General features: G+C 49.9%; 6 protein-coding genes across 6 annotated transcripts; 3 read left to right on the top strand and 3 right to left on the bottom strand.

Annotated features, from left to right (window-relative positions):
- Nucleotides 1–882: 882 nt before the first annotated feature.
- Nucleotides 883–3,199, top strand: FTJAE_1773 (inter-alpha-trypsin inhibitor heavy chain H3; the record flags this gene model as incomplete). The annotated part of the gene is made up of 3 exons (XM_037347897.1): nucleotides 883–888; nucleotides 938–1,530; nucleotides 1,579–3,199. 3 exons carry the CDS (start codon nucleotides 883–885, stop codon nucleotides 3,197–3,199), a joined length of 2,220 nt encoding a protein of 739 aa, XP_037211108.1.
- Nucleotides 3,200–3,458: 259 nt separating this feature from the next.
- Nucleotides 3,459–5,078, bottom strand: FTJAE_1772 (uncharacterized protein; the record flags this gene model as incomplete). Its single annotated transcript, XM_037347896.1, has 1 exon — nucleotides 3,459–5,078. One exon carries the CDS (start codon nucleotides 5,076–5,078, stop codon nucleotides 3,459–3,461), a length of 1,620 nt encoding a protein of 539 aa, XP_037211107.1.
- Nucleotides 5,079–5,476: 398 nt separating this feature from the next.
- FTJAE_1771 (high-osmolarity-induced transcription factor) lies at nucleotides 5,477–6,838 on the bottom strand (the record flags this gene model as incomplete). The annotated part of the gene is made up of 1 exon (XM_037347895.1): nucleotides 5,477–6,838. The coding sequence occupies one exon, from the start codon at nucleotides 6,836–6,838 to the stop codon at nucleotides 5,477–5,479; it is 1,362 nt and encodes a 453-aa protein (XP_037211106.1).
- Nucleotides 6,839–7,421: 583 nt separating this feature from the next.
- Nucleotides 7,422–8,348, bottom strand: FTJAE_1770 (uncharacterized protein; the record flags this gene model as incomplete). The annotated part of the gene is made up of 1 exon (XM_037347894.1): nucleotides 7,422–8,348. The coding sequence occupies one exon, from the start codon at nucleotides 8,346–8,348 to the stop codon at nucleotides 7,422–7,424; it is 927 nt and encodes a 308-aa protein (XP_037211105.1).
- A 3,808-nt stretch (nucleotides 8,349–12,156) lies between these two features.
- On the top strand, nucleotides 12,157–14,088 carry FTJAE_1769 (ferric-chelate reductase; the record flags this gene model as incomplete). The annotated part of the gene is made up of 2 exons (XM_037347892.1): nucleotides 12,157–12,281; nucleotides 12,399–14,088. 2 exons carry the CDS (start codon nucleotides 12,157–12,159, stop codon nucleotides 14,086–14,088), a joined length of 1,815 nt encoding a protein of 604 aa, XP_037211104.1.
- A 590-nt stretch (nucleotides 14,089–14,678) lies between these two features.
- FTJAE_1768 (uncharacterized protein) lies at nucleotides 14,679–14,873 on the top strand (the record flags this gene model as incomplete). Its single annotated transcript, XM_037347891.1, has 1 exon — nucleotides 14,679–14,873. A coding segment is annotated over one exon (195 nt), but the record flags the coding sequence as incomplete, so codon positions are not given.

Raw genomic sequence — 14,873 nt, 5'->3', positions numbered from 1 at the left:
GGCTGCGCGTCTCCTTATCAGGGTCAGAATCGAAAACATCTTTTCAGCTCGTACTTCTATTCAGGCTTTGAGCTCGTGACGGTAAGAGAAATCACCAGTTATTATGTGTACTACCAATCACGACTTCAAGTGTCATTGGCATGGATGCTCTAACTTACCAGAGCTTGTTAACAAACGAGGCTTCCTTCTGCCTATTCTACCTGCTTCACAAGACAACAAATTGGACAAACAAACATACAACCCAAGAGCCAGCTCCTATTTCTTTAAATCCAATTTTAGACAGATCAATAGTCCCAATACCCAAGTCCAAGCTTCCATTTCTGACCCTCAGCCTCTTACACGCAATCCCAAGTCTACCCCGCAAGATTGGAGATGCCTCGCAGTCCGCCATGTGCCACTACGGCAAACCACAAGCCCCCTCCACACAAAAATCTTACCTGTTTCGGGCAAGTATCATGTCTGCCTTGGCCCACCAGCTCAGCCCATGAAACACTGTTTCGCCCGCAAAAGCGATCCGACAATCTGGTGCCATATCAAGGCAGACATTTGTCTCCTCATTCGCTCTCTTTTTCTTTATTAGCCTCCCCGTATTCGTGCGGCCCCAAACAATCTGCCTGGCGAATTACCTTGGCGTGCTGTGTGGTCCGTTCGGTATGACGGGCGGATAGTGACATGGGTGCTAGCTTACATACAGCCGGTCAGACTCATACAAATCCTTCTGTAGGACCATAAGATTGGCATTCACTGGGAAAACATGTTACTTATTAAATGCTAGCTTTCGCTGTCTAGTCAGCTTACACTTAGCATCTCATCTCTTCCTCCTAATCTCTCTGAGTCTCTGCGAGATCTCGCATCCGTTTGACACGGTCATAATAGCCCATCATGGTTGTAAGTACTAACAAGTCTTCTAAGGATTACTGTAACTGACAATATACAGAGAGTACCCATCTTTCGCAGTCTCGTCAGTGGTTCTAAGAACACCAATGACGAAACGCCTAAAGAAGACCCCGAAAAGGAACAGGTTCAACCCATCGGGACCATCTCTGATAAAGATGCGATTCTTCGTCTAGAGCCTGTACCAAACAGAAAAGGTCTCTTAGTCAAGATTGAACCCCCAAAGGAACCATCCGTCAAGATCCCCCATGTCCCTTGCGATATCGTCCTTGTAATTGATGTCTCTGGATCCATGGTCTCTGCAGCGCCTGTCCCTGGAGAAAGCGACGAGAGTAATGGTCTATCTGTTCTTGACCTCACAAAGCATGCTGCGCTTACTATTATTGAATCGATGAACGAGAATGACCGTCTTGGTATCGTCACCTTTGCCTCGAAGGCCAAGGCCCTTCAGCCTCTTATCCCCATGAACAAAGAGAACAAAGCTCGATCGCTCAAGAATGTCAAGAGCATGAAACCTCTCGACGCTACCAATCTCTGGCAGGGTTTGCTTGACGGTATCAAGCTGTTCAACACTGGAGAGTCATCAACCAACGTCCCTGCCATCATGATCCTCACTGACGGCATGCCAAACCACATGTAAGTCCCTCTTCATCTCCCCTTAATCACAAATACTCATCTTCGCAGGAACCCAGCAGCAGGCTTCGTCCCCAAGATCCGCGCCATGGGTCCCCTCCCAGCCTCAATCCACACCTTCGGCTTCGGCTACAGTCTCCGCTCCGGGCTCCTCAAGTCCATCGCCGAGATTGGCGGCGGTAACTACGCCTTCATCCCCGACGCCGGTATGATCGGAACAGTATTCGTACACGCCGTGGCAAACCTGCAAAGTACATTCGCAACTCGCGCTGTTCTCAAACTCTCATACACCAGGCCTTTGGAGTTGTACGAAACAACTGGGCCGTCCGTGGACCAGATTGTACCCGCGTTTGCTGATGATTCGGAAGATAGCCAGGTTGAACTTACCATAAACCTTGGGAATCTGCAGTTTGGACAGTCTCGCGATATCTTCCTCAGCACTAATGGGCTGAAGGAGCTTGAGTTCTTGAATGAACAGAATCCAACTCGTGCTCTTGTCGATGCGCACTTGACATACGTCAAGCCTGGGGATTGTTTCAAGAGTCGCAAGGTTCTTGAGTCCATGCTTTCGAAAGACGCTAACTTCATTCCCATGGCAAGTAATCAGCGCAGTATTCTAGAGTACAGCGACCTACCCGCATCTGAGATCGCATACCATGAATCTAGATCTCTAATCTGTAACTTCATCTCGACCATGTTCCCTATTGGAGTAGATGGTGAGCACGGTATCACACGGGGTATGAAGAACAAGCGCGAAGAGCTTCGAAGTTGGATCGATACCCTCCCCGCCAAGAACTTCAATGACGAGAAGAACCAGTCTCTTTTGCAAGACGTATCAGCCGATGAACCCCAAGGTCAAGTCTCCATGGCAATTGAGAGCAAAGAATACTTCAACAGATGGGGATGTCATTTCCTCCCATCTCTCCTCAACGCCCATACACGTCAAGTCTGCAACTCCTTCAAAGACCCCGGCCCCCTTCAGTACAGCACCGAGAGTCCTCTATTCATCTCCTGCCGCGACGCACTTGATCAAATCTTCGATAATCTCCCTGCCCCCGAACCTTCGCGACATGTGCACTCTAGAGGCGGCGCCCGTTCGCATGGTTCAATGACAGGCTTCAGCATGAGTTCTTATCGTAACTCCCGCGGCGTCTGCTTCGCAGGCTCTACAGTTGTCACGCTCGCTTCTGGTAGAACGGTACAGATCCGAAAACTTCGACGTGGTATGAAAGTTCGTACACCTCGTGGTTCACGCCGTGTCGCCATGGTTCTCAAGACCCCCGTTGAGAGTGAGATCCTGTGTCGCGTGGGCAAAGTTCTCGTCACACCGTGGCATCCTGTTTCTTCCGACGGAAAGCGCTGGAACTTTCCCGCCAACGAAGCTAATGGTGTTGTGATGTATACTGGATGTATCTACTCTGTTCTTCTGGAGCGCGATGCTAGTTCTTCTGCGCATGCTATTCGTGTTGGAGATATGTGGGGGGTGACTCTGGGACATGGACTGACCACGGGAACTGATGTTCGCGCTCATACGTTCTTTGGGGACTATAATACTGTTGGAAAGGGTCTTCTGAGTCTTCCTCGCCGTGCAAACGGGATTGTCATCGGTGGTGGTGTCGAGAGAGATGAGGAAACTGGTCTGGTCACCAGCTTCAGACAGCCTAACAAGTAAACGATTAATTATCATTAGTAAAGCATCAATCAAGACCATCACTTTTCTCACGATCAAACTGCTCATATGTTTCTCACCATTTTTATTTCTTATTCACAATCTATGCCCAAGCCCTTCTATAACCTTTTTAAACGCCAGAACTCCAAACTCCTTAACTCCCAAAAGCTGTGACTCCTAAACACCATAACTCCTTGACTCCTGACTCCTAGACCCTAACCCTTAAACCCCTAGAACTCCCAAAGCCCAATCCACGAGCTCCTCAAACGGTACAAACTCTCACCTTCTTTTTCTCAATCCCCCCATCCAAATCATCCTCGCTCTTTCTCTTCAGCGTCCCCACTGCTTTACGCGCAGAGATCTTAGAATACCCGATTAGTGAAGGGACATAAGATAACTTCTGCTTTGTCCATCCCTCCACCCCCTTCGATCTCTTCCTCTGAAGCCCGCCGTCCTGGCCCTCTTCACTCTTCCTTTTCAAGCTCTTCTTTGCTTTAGGTGCAATGATCTGAGGTTCCTCCACTGGTGAGGGGACGTGGAGAAACTCCTGCTCTGCCGGTTTCTCCGTCCCAGTGAAGCTGTACCCATTCCATGGAGCCTTGATAGGATCGCCGAAGAGGTCCCATGGTATAACCTCCTTGGAAATAGGTTCGGTTCGCCATAGGGGGCTGACACGTCGAGTCTCTTCCTTTGATGGAAGAGCTGTCGGACCCTTAGGCGCGTCCTTAGGGTTCATGTAACTGTCCTTCGGAGGCATGACCCGTTGAATCACCCCGTTGCGCGGAAGAGTCTTTGGGCTCATAGGCCGTTCAATAATCGTAGTACAGTGGTGCCAATCAATGTCCTTCCATCCCATATCCGGTTCCTTACCGTAGGGAATGAGCCAAGGAGGAATTTCTGGACCCGAACTCGACGAAATCGATGTAGGCTCAGCTTCGATCTCAGCCTCCCGTCGAGCCTTGTCCTCAAACACCTCGGCCCATTCTCCTGGATACGGCAGCGCCTCTGCTCCTCCCTGAACCTCCGGATCCCGTCCAAGGGTCTTTTTAGAGATACCTGGATTGACACCATATGGCGCAGGCGCTGTCCAAAGCGCATCGTCCTTAACACGTGGCTTAGGACGAGGTGGTGCCTGATGCTGAGAGTAATACGGATGACATCGCAAAAGATCATCCTGTCGCTCTACATTATCGAGCCAAGCAAATGGAACATAATTAAACTGCGGGAACCCCTTTTGAAGCGTAGGACATTCCTGGAAGCATTCTCGCCAGGGATGAACGCGCAGGAGAGAAGACGGGCAGACTTCCATACAGCCTACATTCGCCAGAATCTCCCACGCCTCCTTCAATCCCACGAACTGGTGGTGCGCTTCAATCCACATCTCGTAAAGATCGCCATGTTCAAGGAACAGCTCCGCCTCTTCCTCGGGACAGCTAGTCTGGTGGTGCAGGATATACTCAACAATCTTCTCGGCGTCCTTCTTAAGCTCGTACATCAACGCACCGGCTTCCATGAACTGATATCGAATATCCTCCTCGTACGCGAAAACATCGGTGTTCATCTCGAGGGCCTCCCAGTCTTCAATGGGCTCCATTTGGTGAAGTACGCCGGACTCGTACATGTAGTTAGGATGAATATTTATGTGATAGGCCTGCCTACCACGACACATATCCCTGGGGTCCTTTGCGTTGCAGAAGAAGATCTGCCCGGGTGAGCAGCAGTCGCCATGGTAATGACATGTTGCGTCGCCAAATGGCCGCTTGTGCTCGCAGACCCCAGGTGGTTCGAGCGGATGGTAGACTGTTTTACCGGTGGTAGTGTTGATGACAGCTGGACGACGGGTTTCGCAGCGGGTGATGTGGATGACCTGAATGTAGCACATGGTGTTGAAGCGTATCTTTTAATCACAGTGGCTAACGTAGTGTAGAGACAGTAGTGACCTGTGGTGTAGCTTCAAGAGATCAGTTGAAGCTGGTAAAGTTAGAGAAAGGCATAGCGAAGTGCTTTTAACGATTGGTAGCGAGGTCTGTGGGTGAAATGATAGATCATGTTCTGCTCGTGTATCAGTGTTCAGGTGGTGAAGACAAAGCAATGGTCTGTCTTGCAGGGGGTGTCAAAGAAGCCATTCATTGAAGACAGGGTCTTGTCTTTCAGGCCAGTGAACACTTGTCTGTAACAATACCTGAATGAGGCTTGTTCGCTTGTTCAGTCACTCACTCACAATGGTCATTTTCTAATTCATGTCAATTGTCTTTTTGCACAACATCGCTGACTCACATACTATCTCCTAGGAATAACCACCAGCGGATCCTGCCCCTTTCTCAACGCCGTCATGAGTAACTGCATCCTCCCATCAACGCGTCTATCCAAAATCTCACAAGCCTTTTCTGGTGCCAATCCCTTCTGCTCGCACATTTCTTCCACCTTTCTCACGACTTTCTGTCTCACACCGACGTAATTACTCGCATACTTGCGTTCCTGTAACGTCCCCATTCGCCATCTCGTGCTGTACTTTTCCTCGAGGGATTGAATCGATGGATTTCCGTTACTGCCGTGCTTCCATTCTTGCCATACTAACGCGACGGACTTGGGCATGCGGTGGTATTTGAACTTGCGCCCCGGTGGACCGCTGGCGTAGCGGTATGCGACAGACCGGGGGGCGGAGTATCGGGTCTTTGTGGTTTCGAGCTCTTCGTCGGAGAGGGATGGCGAAGGTGTCGCTGGTACATTTGGTATGTCCTCCATCTCACTGTCGCTATCGTCCTCCACCTCTTCCTGCTCTTCTTCTTCCTCTTCGTCATCCTCGTCAACCTCAAGGTCAGGAGTGAAGTCAAGATCCTTGTCCTCTCCATTACTCAAGTCGGCACCTGCATACGGAGAATTCCTCGTATTGATGGCAGTCCATGATGAAGTGTTACGAAGCCGAACACTCCGCAGGGTCGCTCTTGTTTGTCGCTTCACCTCACGATGTGGTCTCAGAGGAGGATTCTTGCGCTTTGGTGCTCGTCGTCCAGTGCTCCGTACAGGAGGTGCTTCCAGGTCTGGCGTTGATGGCGATTCATCAAAGCTCACGTGTCGAACGACTGCTGGCGCTGGTTGCTGAGGTTCATCTTCATCATCAAAGACTATAGGCTCAGTAGCTGGTTCCTCCACGCTCTGTTGAACTGGCATGTAGTTCTCCGCTACAAGCCGTCTGACCTCGTCAAGATGCTCTCCCCCAAATGCCTTCGCAATCTCCATTTCCGCACCTCCGCCAGTTGCAAACTTCCCCTCCTTTACATCCCTCATGAACCCGACAAATCCATCCATGAGAACAACATGCATCTGTAGTCTGCTCTCCATTTCTTCCATCTTCCTCATCATCTCCTCATTCTGCCTCGCCAAGCCTTCCGTTCTTTGTCTCTCAGCCTCCAACTCCGCCGTGTAATGCTCTTGCATATTAACAACAATCCTCGCAAGACTCATTGGAACCTTTTCCACCTCCCGATCATTTTCCTCTTCCCTGGCCGGTGAAGCCACCAATTCCAGGGATTTGCGCCGGATCGGTAGTATCGTTTGACAAGGCTCCGAAGCTGACCTCCGGAGTGGACCTTCGGAGGCGGAGCGGCTCGTGGCCGGCGTTTCATTCGGCGAGATGAGCATCATGGGCTGTTTCTTGCAGATCGGCTATGCCATTGTGAATCGGCTGTTAGAATTGCAGTTTCAGAAATCGGGCGGTCAATCGAGAGGCCCGGTCATTATATCATCACCAAGCTTGCGAACAGCGCTCGGTCCAAGCTATTGAACACCCGGAGAACAAAGAACAACGGGTCACGGACCTTCACGAGGTTGAACATGAACATGTTTGCCTAAAAGTCAATCATTCTTGTCTTTAAACAATACTAACTATGCTTATGGTATAAATAGCAATAAATGCTGAGAATGTCTGTTAAATAGTAACGCGCAGGTAAAATAAGATAAGTAAAATAGAGAAAAAATAACTTCCCTCACCAGAATAGAAGCTTCATGCGACACATCTCTTCATCTAGATCATACTCTCTTGCTTTCCTTCGTTCTTTCGCTCCAAATGCTATCAAATCATTATCTTCTTGTATCATGCAGGTGTTCTTTCTGTAAAATTAACTCGATGTAAAAGCCAACGGGTATATAACGCCAACGATGCGATGCGATGCGATATGTTATGCGGGGTGTTGTAGGGTTTCTTTGTTTCGTGGTTGAGGTTTGTTCAGATGTAGGCCGTAGGTTGAGCATCGACCTTTCTGCGGCGCCAGAATTTCCATCCCTTGCGTCGCCGCACAGACTTTCCTCCCGCCTTCTCAGCATGATCATCCTCAAGCTCAAGTCTATACCTTCTCACGCTGCCCGAGTCATCGTCGAACGGGACATGCTTATTCTCGCACGACACAAAACAATCAGGCACGAGATGTCGCATCACCCAGCCCTTGACACCGCGCGTCGCAGCGTCGATGGCGGCGTATTCAAGACGGCGGGTGCGGTCGCTGGTCCAGTAGTGTGTTGTCTGAGGCGGAGGTGAGGGGATGGGCGTGGGCTGCACGCGGCGGTCGGGAACGGTGTCGGCGAGTTGAATAGGATCTGGCGATGGGAAGTGGAAGAATGCGGCGGATTGCTTAGGGGGAGAAGTAGCTGTTGCGGTGCGTACGAGGTGGAGGGATTGGTTGGATGTGCGTGTTGGTTGAACGGGGTGAGTCTTTGCTGCTCGACGGAGTGAAGGGCGACGATCTCTGAAACGAGTTCTGACTCCTGAGCCGTTGCTACTACCACTACGACTACCACTACCATTGGAAGAATCGTTTGACGAACGTCGGCCAACAAGAAGATGAGCGTTGTTAATAGTAGATCCGCCGTGGGAGGTATTAGAGGTAGAGGTTCGTCGGGGAGTGTTTGACTCATAGCCTGAATCTTGTCGCTGCATCTTTGCCGTGACAGGTCGACGCTCTCTCACCCAGTCTTTGCTACTCGGAGCTTCACGCTGCTGGCGCTGAAGCTCATGCTGAAGATGCTCGAGGTGTTGAAGAGTTGTTGTATCGTGGGTGACTGGTGGTCGAGGGGGAGACAGGGGTTCAAACAACTCCGTGTCTGCGAAGCTATGGTATGTTGTACCTGAAGCTCGCGACTCAGACCTTTCCTCCATGATGGGCGAACATCCGACGACACCAAGCTGACCAGTCGAAGTATGAGGCAAGGTGAATTGAAGGTGAGATTAATTTGTGGCGAGTCGTTCCAGTTAAAGAAGGTAAATGGGTGTATGATGAGGTAGAGGGTATTCACAACAGCACCCGTTTACTAATAATCCCCAAAAAGCGACAGACACAAATCTCCGACCCAGTCCAGCCAAGGTCCAAGTCACCAACAACAACAAAACGAAAGAAAAAGGTAATGAATATATAAGAAAGGAGAAAAGGGGTGTTTTCCACTTCTATTCCGCGGTGAAGCGAAGCGAAGGCGAAAAAAAACCTGGTTGCGGGAGAAACAAAACAAAAGACCAAAAGTTGCGGTCTGCCTTTGTCTTGTTATTTAACTTAACCCAAGTTGAACCAAAGACACCCCAGTCGAGAAAAAGTTCAGGGCCCTAGCAGGGGCTCTAAGCGGGATGCTGGGGACCAGGGGTGATGGATTGGTCTCTGGGCGGTGAAAGGATATGCACGACGGTGGTGGTGTCATGTACCTAAGGAATAGCGTTGATGAAATAGGGCGAGCCAGACGAGTTGGTGTTTTTGAGTGTGGATATTGGTTTGTAATGGGCGCTGAAGGATGTCGGATGTAAAAGCCGGGTATTTGCGTGTTGGTGGGTTGGAGTGAAGTGAGGTTATTTATGAGTAGCAATAAGCTTAAGCTGGAGAATGAGAGTAGAGTAGACAAAGACAATATGTGTGAATGTCTGTCTACTTGACTCTCAATCTGCTCTGCCTTGCTCTATCACACGTCGTCAATCCCCAAATCGAATGACCTTGACGATCTCAAGCGGTGCGTTCCTTCGGTCCTGTTTTTCTCTCTTCAAGCCCATTCCGTTAGCTCAAACCGTCAACCGATCACCACGAGAAAAACATCACCTTACCCAAACTTTAGCCAGGCCAGTGGAGCTTGTTTGTTACTCAATTGGTGGAGTTGCGGTATGACCCACGACGGCTTTGCGCGTTGACGATCGGCTGCGGGACCGGAACAGAAGAGAAAGAAAGTTATGGGGCTTTGCAGGAGGAGGTGGACCGAGAGAAAGCGAAAATGTGAAGTGCAGAGAAGAATGGGAAGATGTTGAGGATGTTTCTATATGAAGTATAGAATGTGAAGCAGGGAATCATATGACGTGGACGGCTTGTAGGACCAGTGTTGGATATTCATCTTCACATGCTCTTGAGAGTGAAAATGAGAGACATGGGCTTGTATCACTGTCTCCCCCGACACAAACGAGAGTCCGAGTGTCTGGGGGTGGCCCGGCATGAGGTCCGTCTCTAGTGTCTCTGTATCTCGTACCTATTCATCCCCTCCTCTAGCCTCTGTGTTTCCATCAGCTCAGGAACAGCACAAGTCGGCGGGTTACGGAACAAACATACCGAAAAGAATAAGCAGTCTAATCGATCTGGCCTGCAGGGACTGACATTTTTCTTTTGCCTCTAACTACACCTCCATTTCGTTTGACACCAACGAGTTAGAAGGGGTCTAGCAGGGTTGGTCCCACGTCACGCAGGCGAGCGACAGGGGTTAATTGGGACTTGGCTTTTGGGCGGCCCGCTCTCACGTTGCTGCGCCTTTTTTTTGTCTGTCCTGTCGGTCCGTCCGCTGGCGTTTACACTTCTCTAACGCCGTGCTCTGTTTGTTTCTCTGTAGGATTGCACAAGACTTGAAGCCTTACCACGGTAGCTGAATAATGTACTCACAATGTCTACGGAGTGGTCTTCATGATCACAGTCTCAAGTTTATTATGCTTCATGGTATCCACGTGTCAAACATCAAGTGGGACACAGATACATGTACCGACGCATAACTCATCCATGCCTGCATACGTCGACCCAGCAATAGCTGAACCTGATATGCAAATCATCCAAGGTCTCATTGATTTTTCGTCCGTTCTTTTTCGCACTGATCAGCTTGCTTTTAATCCAGAAGTCACAGACCAGTTTCACAGAGCGCCTAAAATCACTCACTCACTCTAATCGCGGGGGTGATCCCAGCGCCTGAAACACAGACCTCTTTTTTTTGTACGCCGGGTCTTCCCGTGGCCTAAGGCATTTTGACGCCGTTGCTGAAAATGGGGTTCTGTTACGAGAGGAATCGTGAATGGGGTAAAGGCCTTGGCAAGCGCTTGGAACTTGTTGATATGGTCCCCCCAGAAATGGAAGATCCAATGCATGACAACTCACTTTGTCCCTGTGCCTGTGCCTGAATCAACGAGGACCTATCATCAGTGTATTTCGCAGCATGTGAAAGATAAGATGCACAGAGCAGCTGAGGGGTTTCAGCCAGATCAGATTTCTGTGCATCTGATGCAATAAAACGACAACACCCTCTTTTTGCATGACCATTCCTCGTCGTGGTAGAGATGATCTCGTGTTGCACATGATAACCTTTTGGGGTTCTTGGGTGCCACGCCCAGGAACGAACAGCCAACAGCCAACAGCCAACAGCCACCTACGAGCTGCGCCTCTACCAAGCTGCAAGTTAATCTCCAACCACCAACAAAGCACTGCATGTTCCAAAACCCTTTCTTTTTATAAACGCCTATCTCTTCTTTGTGCCCACTGGCTAAGACAACATGACGCAACCGACATCGGAACCAATAGAGTCGTATTGATTGCGAAAATTGAACTTCACATGTCTGTTTAGAATGTGACGCTGTTTATGCAGCTTGACGATCGGTGGCTTGGTCATGTGCACGAGTGAAGCCGGTTACGGATGGGTGATCGGCAGAGAGTGCTGAGAATGGCAGTGGGTGATTGGGAATGGGGAAGAATGTTGATACGGGCTGAGACATTGGACGCCTTGCAGGTGATGAGTTGGACGTTTGAGTTGGCGACGTCGGTCAATGCGCCTGCACGGCACTCGAGAGTTGCGTCATGACATTCGGTGAGGGTCTTGGGGGGATATTACGAGTACAATGGGGATGGATTAGAGATCATGAATTCGTTGGTCTCGGCTTTCTGGACATCTTGGCTTTGAGCATGAAGCAGAGTCAGCAGTCATGATGGCGACATTGGCATATTGCGAAAATCACGGAAAATGCGAGGGGTCTTGGAGATTGGTTTCTCGGCTTGGCTAACGTATTCCCATTCGTAAATGCTACCCTGTCGTAAAATGCAGAAGGTTCCAGACGTCGAATTAATGAAAATCGCCTTGACCGCATCGATGTTCAGACTGCTGCTGAGGGGAGGTCAAAGAGTTTGACACCTGGATCCTCAGCGATAAAAGAACTCAGGCAAAGTTGGTGTGAAATTAGAGGATTCTTCAATGACTTTATTTTGACATCTGTTTCATGGTCTCAACTCTTCTTGCTTCCTGACGAGGACTGCACAATGGTCCCAAGCAAGTTAGATACTCGATGTACCCTGCTGGACGCCGTATACGAGCTATCCAATCGCCGACAAGATGTTATTCGGAAAGCTTCACTCCTCACTTCACCTCGTAAACACTTCTCTCAAACCACAGTGGTATAGGGTAATGCTCCCAAAATAGCATCATCACAAAGCTGAGATTAAGTTCAGCCGTCTCAATGCGAAAGACGATTCTACCAATTGAACACAGCCCAAATAATGTAGACGCTCATCGTCAATGTCCTTCCAGACTCATCGTGGCTGAGTCCATTTGAGCAAGATTCCCTCCCTCCACCAATTACGACCCGGCACTTCCGGAGATTTAGCATCACGTAATCTAACCTTACCCTGTTGACCAAGCTAGCTCTCATTCCAACACGAGGAATCTCACTTCCTCCTCTTCTTCATGTCATCGTTATGGATTTATTAAGGAGACACGGCGGTCATGGACATGGTCATGAAGAGGAGGAGGAGCATGGTCACGACCATGGGCATCAGAGTGAGGATTCCGTGAGGCAGCACTTTCTCGCGTGCCTTTACTGGTATGTCTTGGCGATGGTGTTGATAATTGGTTCTGTCTCACGGTTAATATCTATTTTTATCGCTAAACAACGGTATGTTGACTCAAAGAACGTGGGAATAAGACTGAGACATTATAGGATAAAAAGAAGGGTTGCTGGGGCCAGTTCGGATACGTCAATCTCAACGATAGAGAAGTTGATTGATGCGCCAAAGGCTCTTGTTCAAAGAGTATTTCGACTTCCAGTTCGGTCGGCGACTTTACCAGTTCGCAAGACAATCGTCGTTGTCGCGTACACGGCGTTCGTGGCGGGTCTTGTAACATACAAGTCCATTCACCACGATGCCAATTTCCACGAGCGCATTGCGTTTCGCGCAGCTTGGATAACCGCGACACAGACTTCCCTACCCTTCCTCCTAGCTGTGCGCGTCAACCCAATTGGTCTGTTACTTGGAACTTCGTACGAGAGGCTCAATTGGTTCCACAGATGGGCGTCAAGGGTCTTCTTCGCAAGCGCAACCATCCACGGCGGCTTCTTCGCATGGGAATGGCTAGGCGCCAGCTTCTTCTGGACCGAGATCAAGACCGTCAAGATGGTACTGCCGGGAATTGGAGCGTGGTTCATCCTAGCTTGGACGGTTGTGTCGACGCTGCCCTTCTTCCGACGTATGAAGTACGAAATCTTCGTGGTACAGCATATCATCTCAGTCGTACTACTTCTCGTCTTTTTGGTCCTCCATGTTCCAGACCACCACCTCTTTAGCATCTGGTGCGCCGTGGGCGTTTTTGCATATGATGTAGTGACACGCTCGGCGAATCCGATCTGGCGGAACCTGCGGCTTCGGGTTTCGGCGAATCCATCTGTGAGATACGCATACGACGCCAGTATCCAAGCAGTCGACGACGAATTGACCACCTTGACTATTCGAAATGTTGGCTTCAAGTGGAAGCCGGGACAGCATGTTTTGCTTTGGTCGCCAACTTTTCGATGGGAGACACCGCATCCGTTTACCATTGCTAATATTCCGGACTCTGAAGGCAAGAATCAGGATGTTCAGCTTACGATTAAGACGAAGACCGGATTGACGAGGGACCTTAATGATTGGGCGAGGAGGACGGGATTGAGGGGTGATAACGGGAGCATGAGGGTTATGCTTACAGGGCCTTTTGGCGCGGTGCCGAATTGGAAACAGTTTGAGAATGTTGTTCTTGTCGCTGCGTCGACGGGAGGATCGTTCACCACGCCTGTTCTCGAGGATCGACTTTCGACGCAATCGCCGGGATGTGTTCGCAAGATCAATGCTTTGTACATTGTTCGTCGGAGGGCGCATGCGGAGCCCTATCTTCAGCGCATATCACGTGTGCTGTCGAAAGCGAAGGAGATGGGGATCTCTGTGAATGTTCAAGTCGCGGTAACGAAGGGCGGCGGTACCGTTTCCGATGCCGTTCTTCGTGACGACGCGAACGCAAGTCATGAAAGATTGATCGAAGAGCCGAGAGGCCCAAGTGTTGAGCTGGAGCGCTTCTCAATAGACTCCAGTGCCTCTTTGGAGAGTGGTAGGGAGGAACAGCTGCTGAAGGAGGAGATGGACATGGACTTCGATGGGGCACATGCTTCGGCCATTGAACATACAGAGGGTCGACCCGAGATCGCGACGTTCATCAGAACGGCGGTTGGTAATGTTCCTGGGAACGTTGCTGTCGCTGTGTGTGGCGGTGACGCGATTGAGAAGGTCGTCAAGACGAGTGTTGCCTCGATAAGAAGAGAGAGGAGCAGGGATAGAGGAGTAGGGGATATATACATGCATGTTGGGCGATCTGATATTTAAGCGCAGGCGGTTTAATGTTAATTTTGTGCCAAACAATGACTCCCGAACAGAAGAAGCTCCTGGAGAAATCCTCAGACCCCCTTTCTAAGTGATGACAAGTTTTGGGTAGGTTTATTGTATCTCATTTAGACCAGTTTGTTCAGGATATTTACCTACTAGGTGACATCAGAAGTTTTCTTGCTTCCTGGGCCATACTGACTTCAGTGGATGGTTCATCACCCAGCACCTGAACGTTGACCATCGCCAGTGCCAAAGTCTTAGAGTTCTATCCTCAGGCCTCAGGCCTTGACGGCTGAACTCTGATCGAGCCACTGGCAGCCTTGTGTGCAGCCTCGCGAAATGCGAGGGCATCGCAGCTGCCACTGCCAGAGCGGGCAGTGGCAGAACAGCAAGACGAACCATCTCCCCCTGAACAATACATCCTCACCACAACAAGACGGGATGCTCTAAAACTTTTACTCCTCCACCCACACTCAAACATCTCCTTGGAGTTTTATTCTTCACAGCCATCACAACATACAACCCCTTCATTACCACAAGAATACACTACCCCTCAACACCAACATCTTTCGCTGTAGCAGCTTGTCATCATGTCTACTCAGCACAACTACCTCGAGGAGGAGGAAGACTTCTCGGAGTTCAACAACAACCCCCTCTACAAGCGCGTCTCTGACCTGACTGATCATCAGCGAAAGCATGCTTGCCCGCCTCCTCCCCTCCCTAATCCTCGTCGAGACAACGGCCCCCACGTCGTCAGCCGAAAGTCTCACCACAAGCACCATGTT

Source organism: Fusarium tjaetaba (genome assembly GCF_013396195.1).
Source record: "Fusarium tjaetaba strain NRRL 66243 chromosome Unknown NRRL66243_c0000032, whole genome shotgun sequence".
Classification (NCBI taxonomy): Eukaryota; Fungi; Ascomycota; class Sordariomycetes; order Hypocreales; family Nectriaceae; genus Fusarium; species Fusarium tjaetaba.
This window is presented reverse-complemented; position numbering and strand designations above follow the sequence as displayed.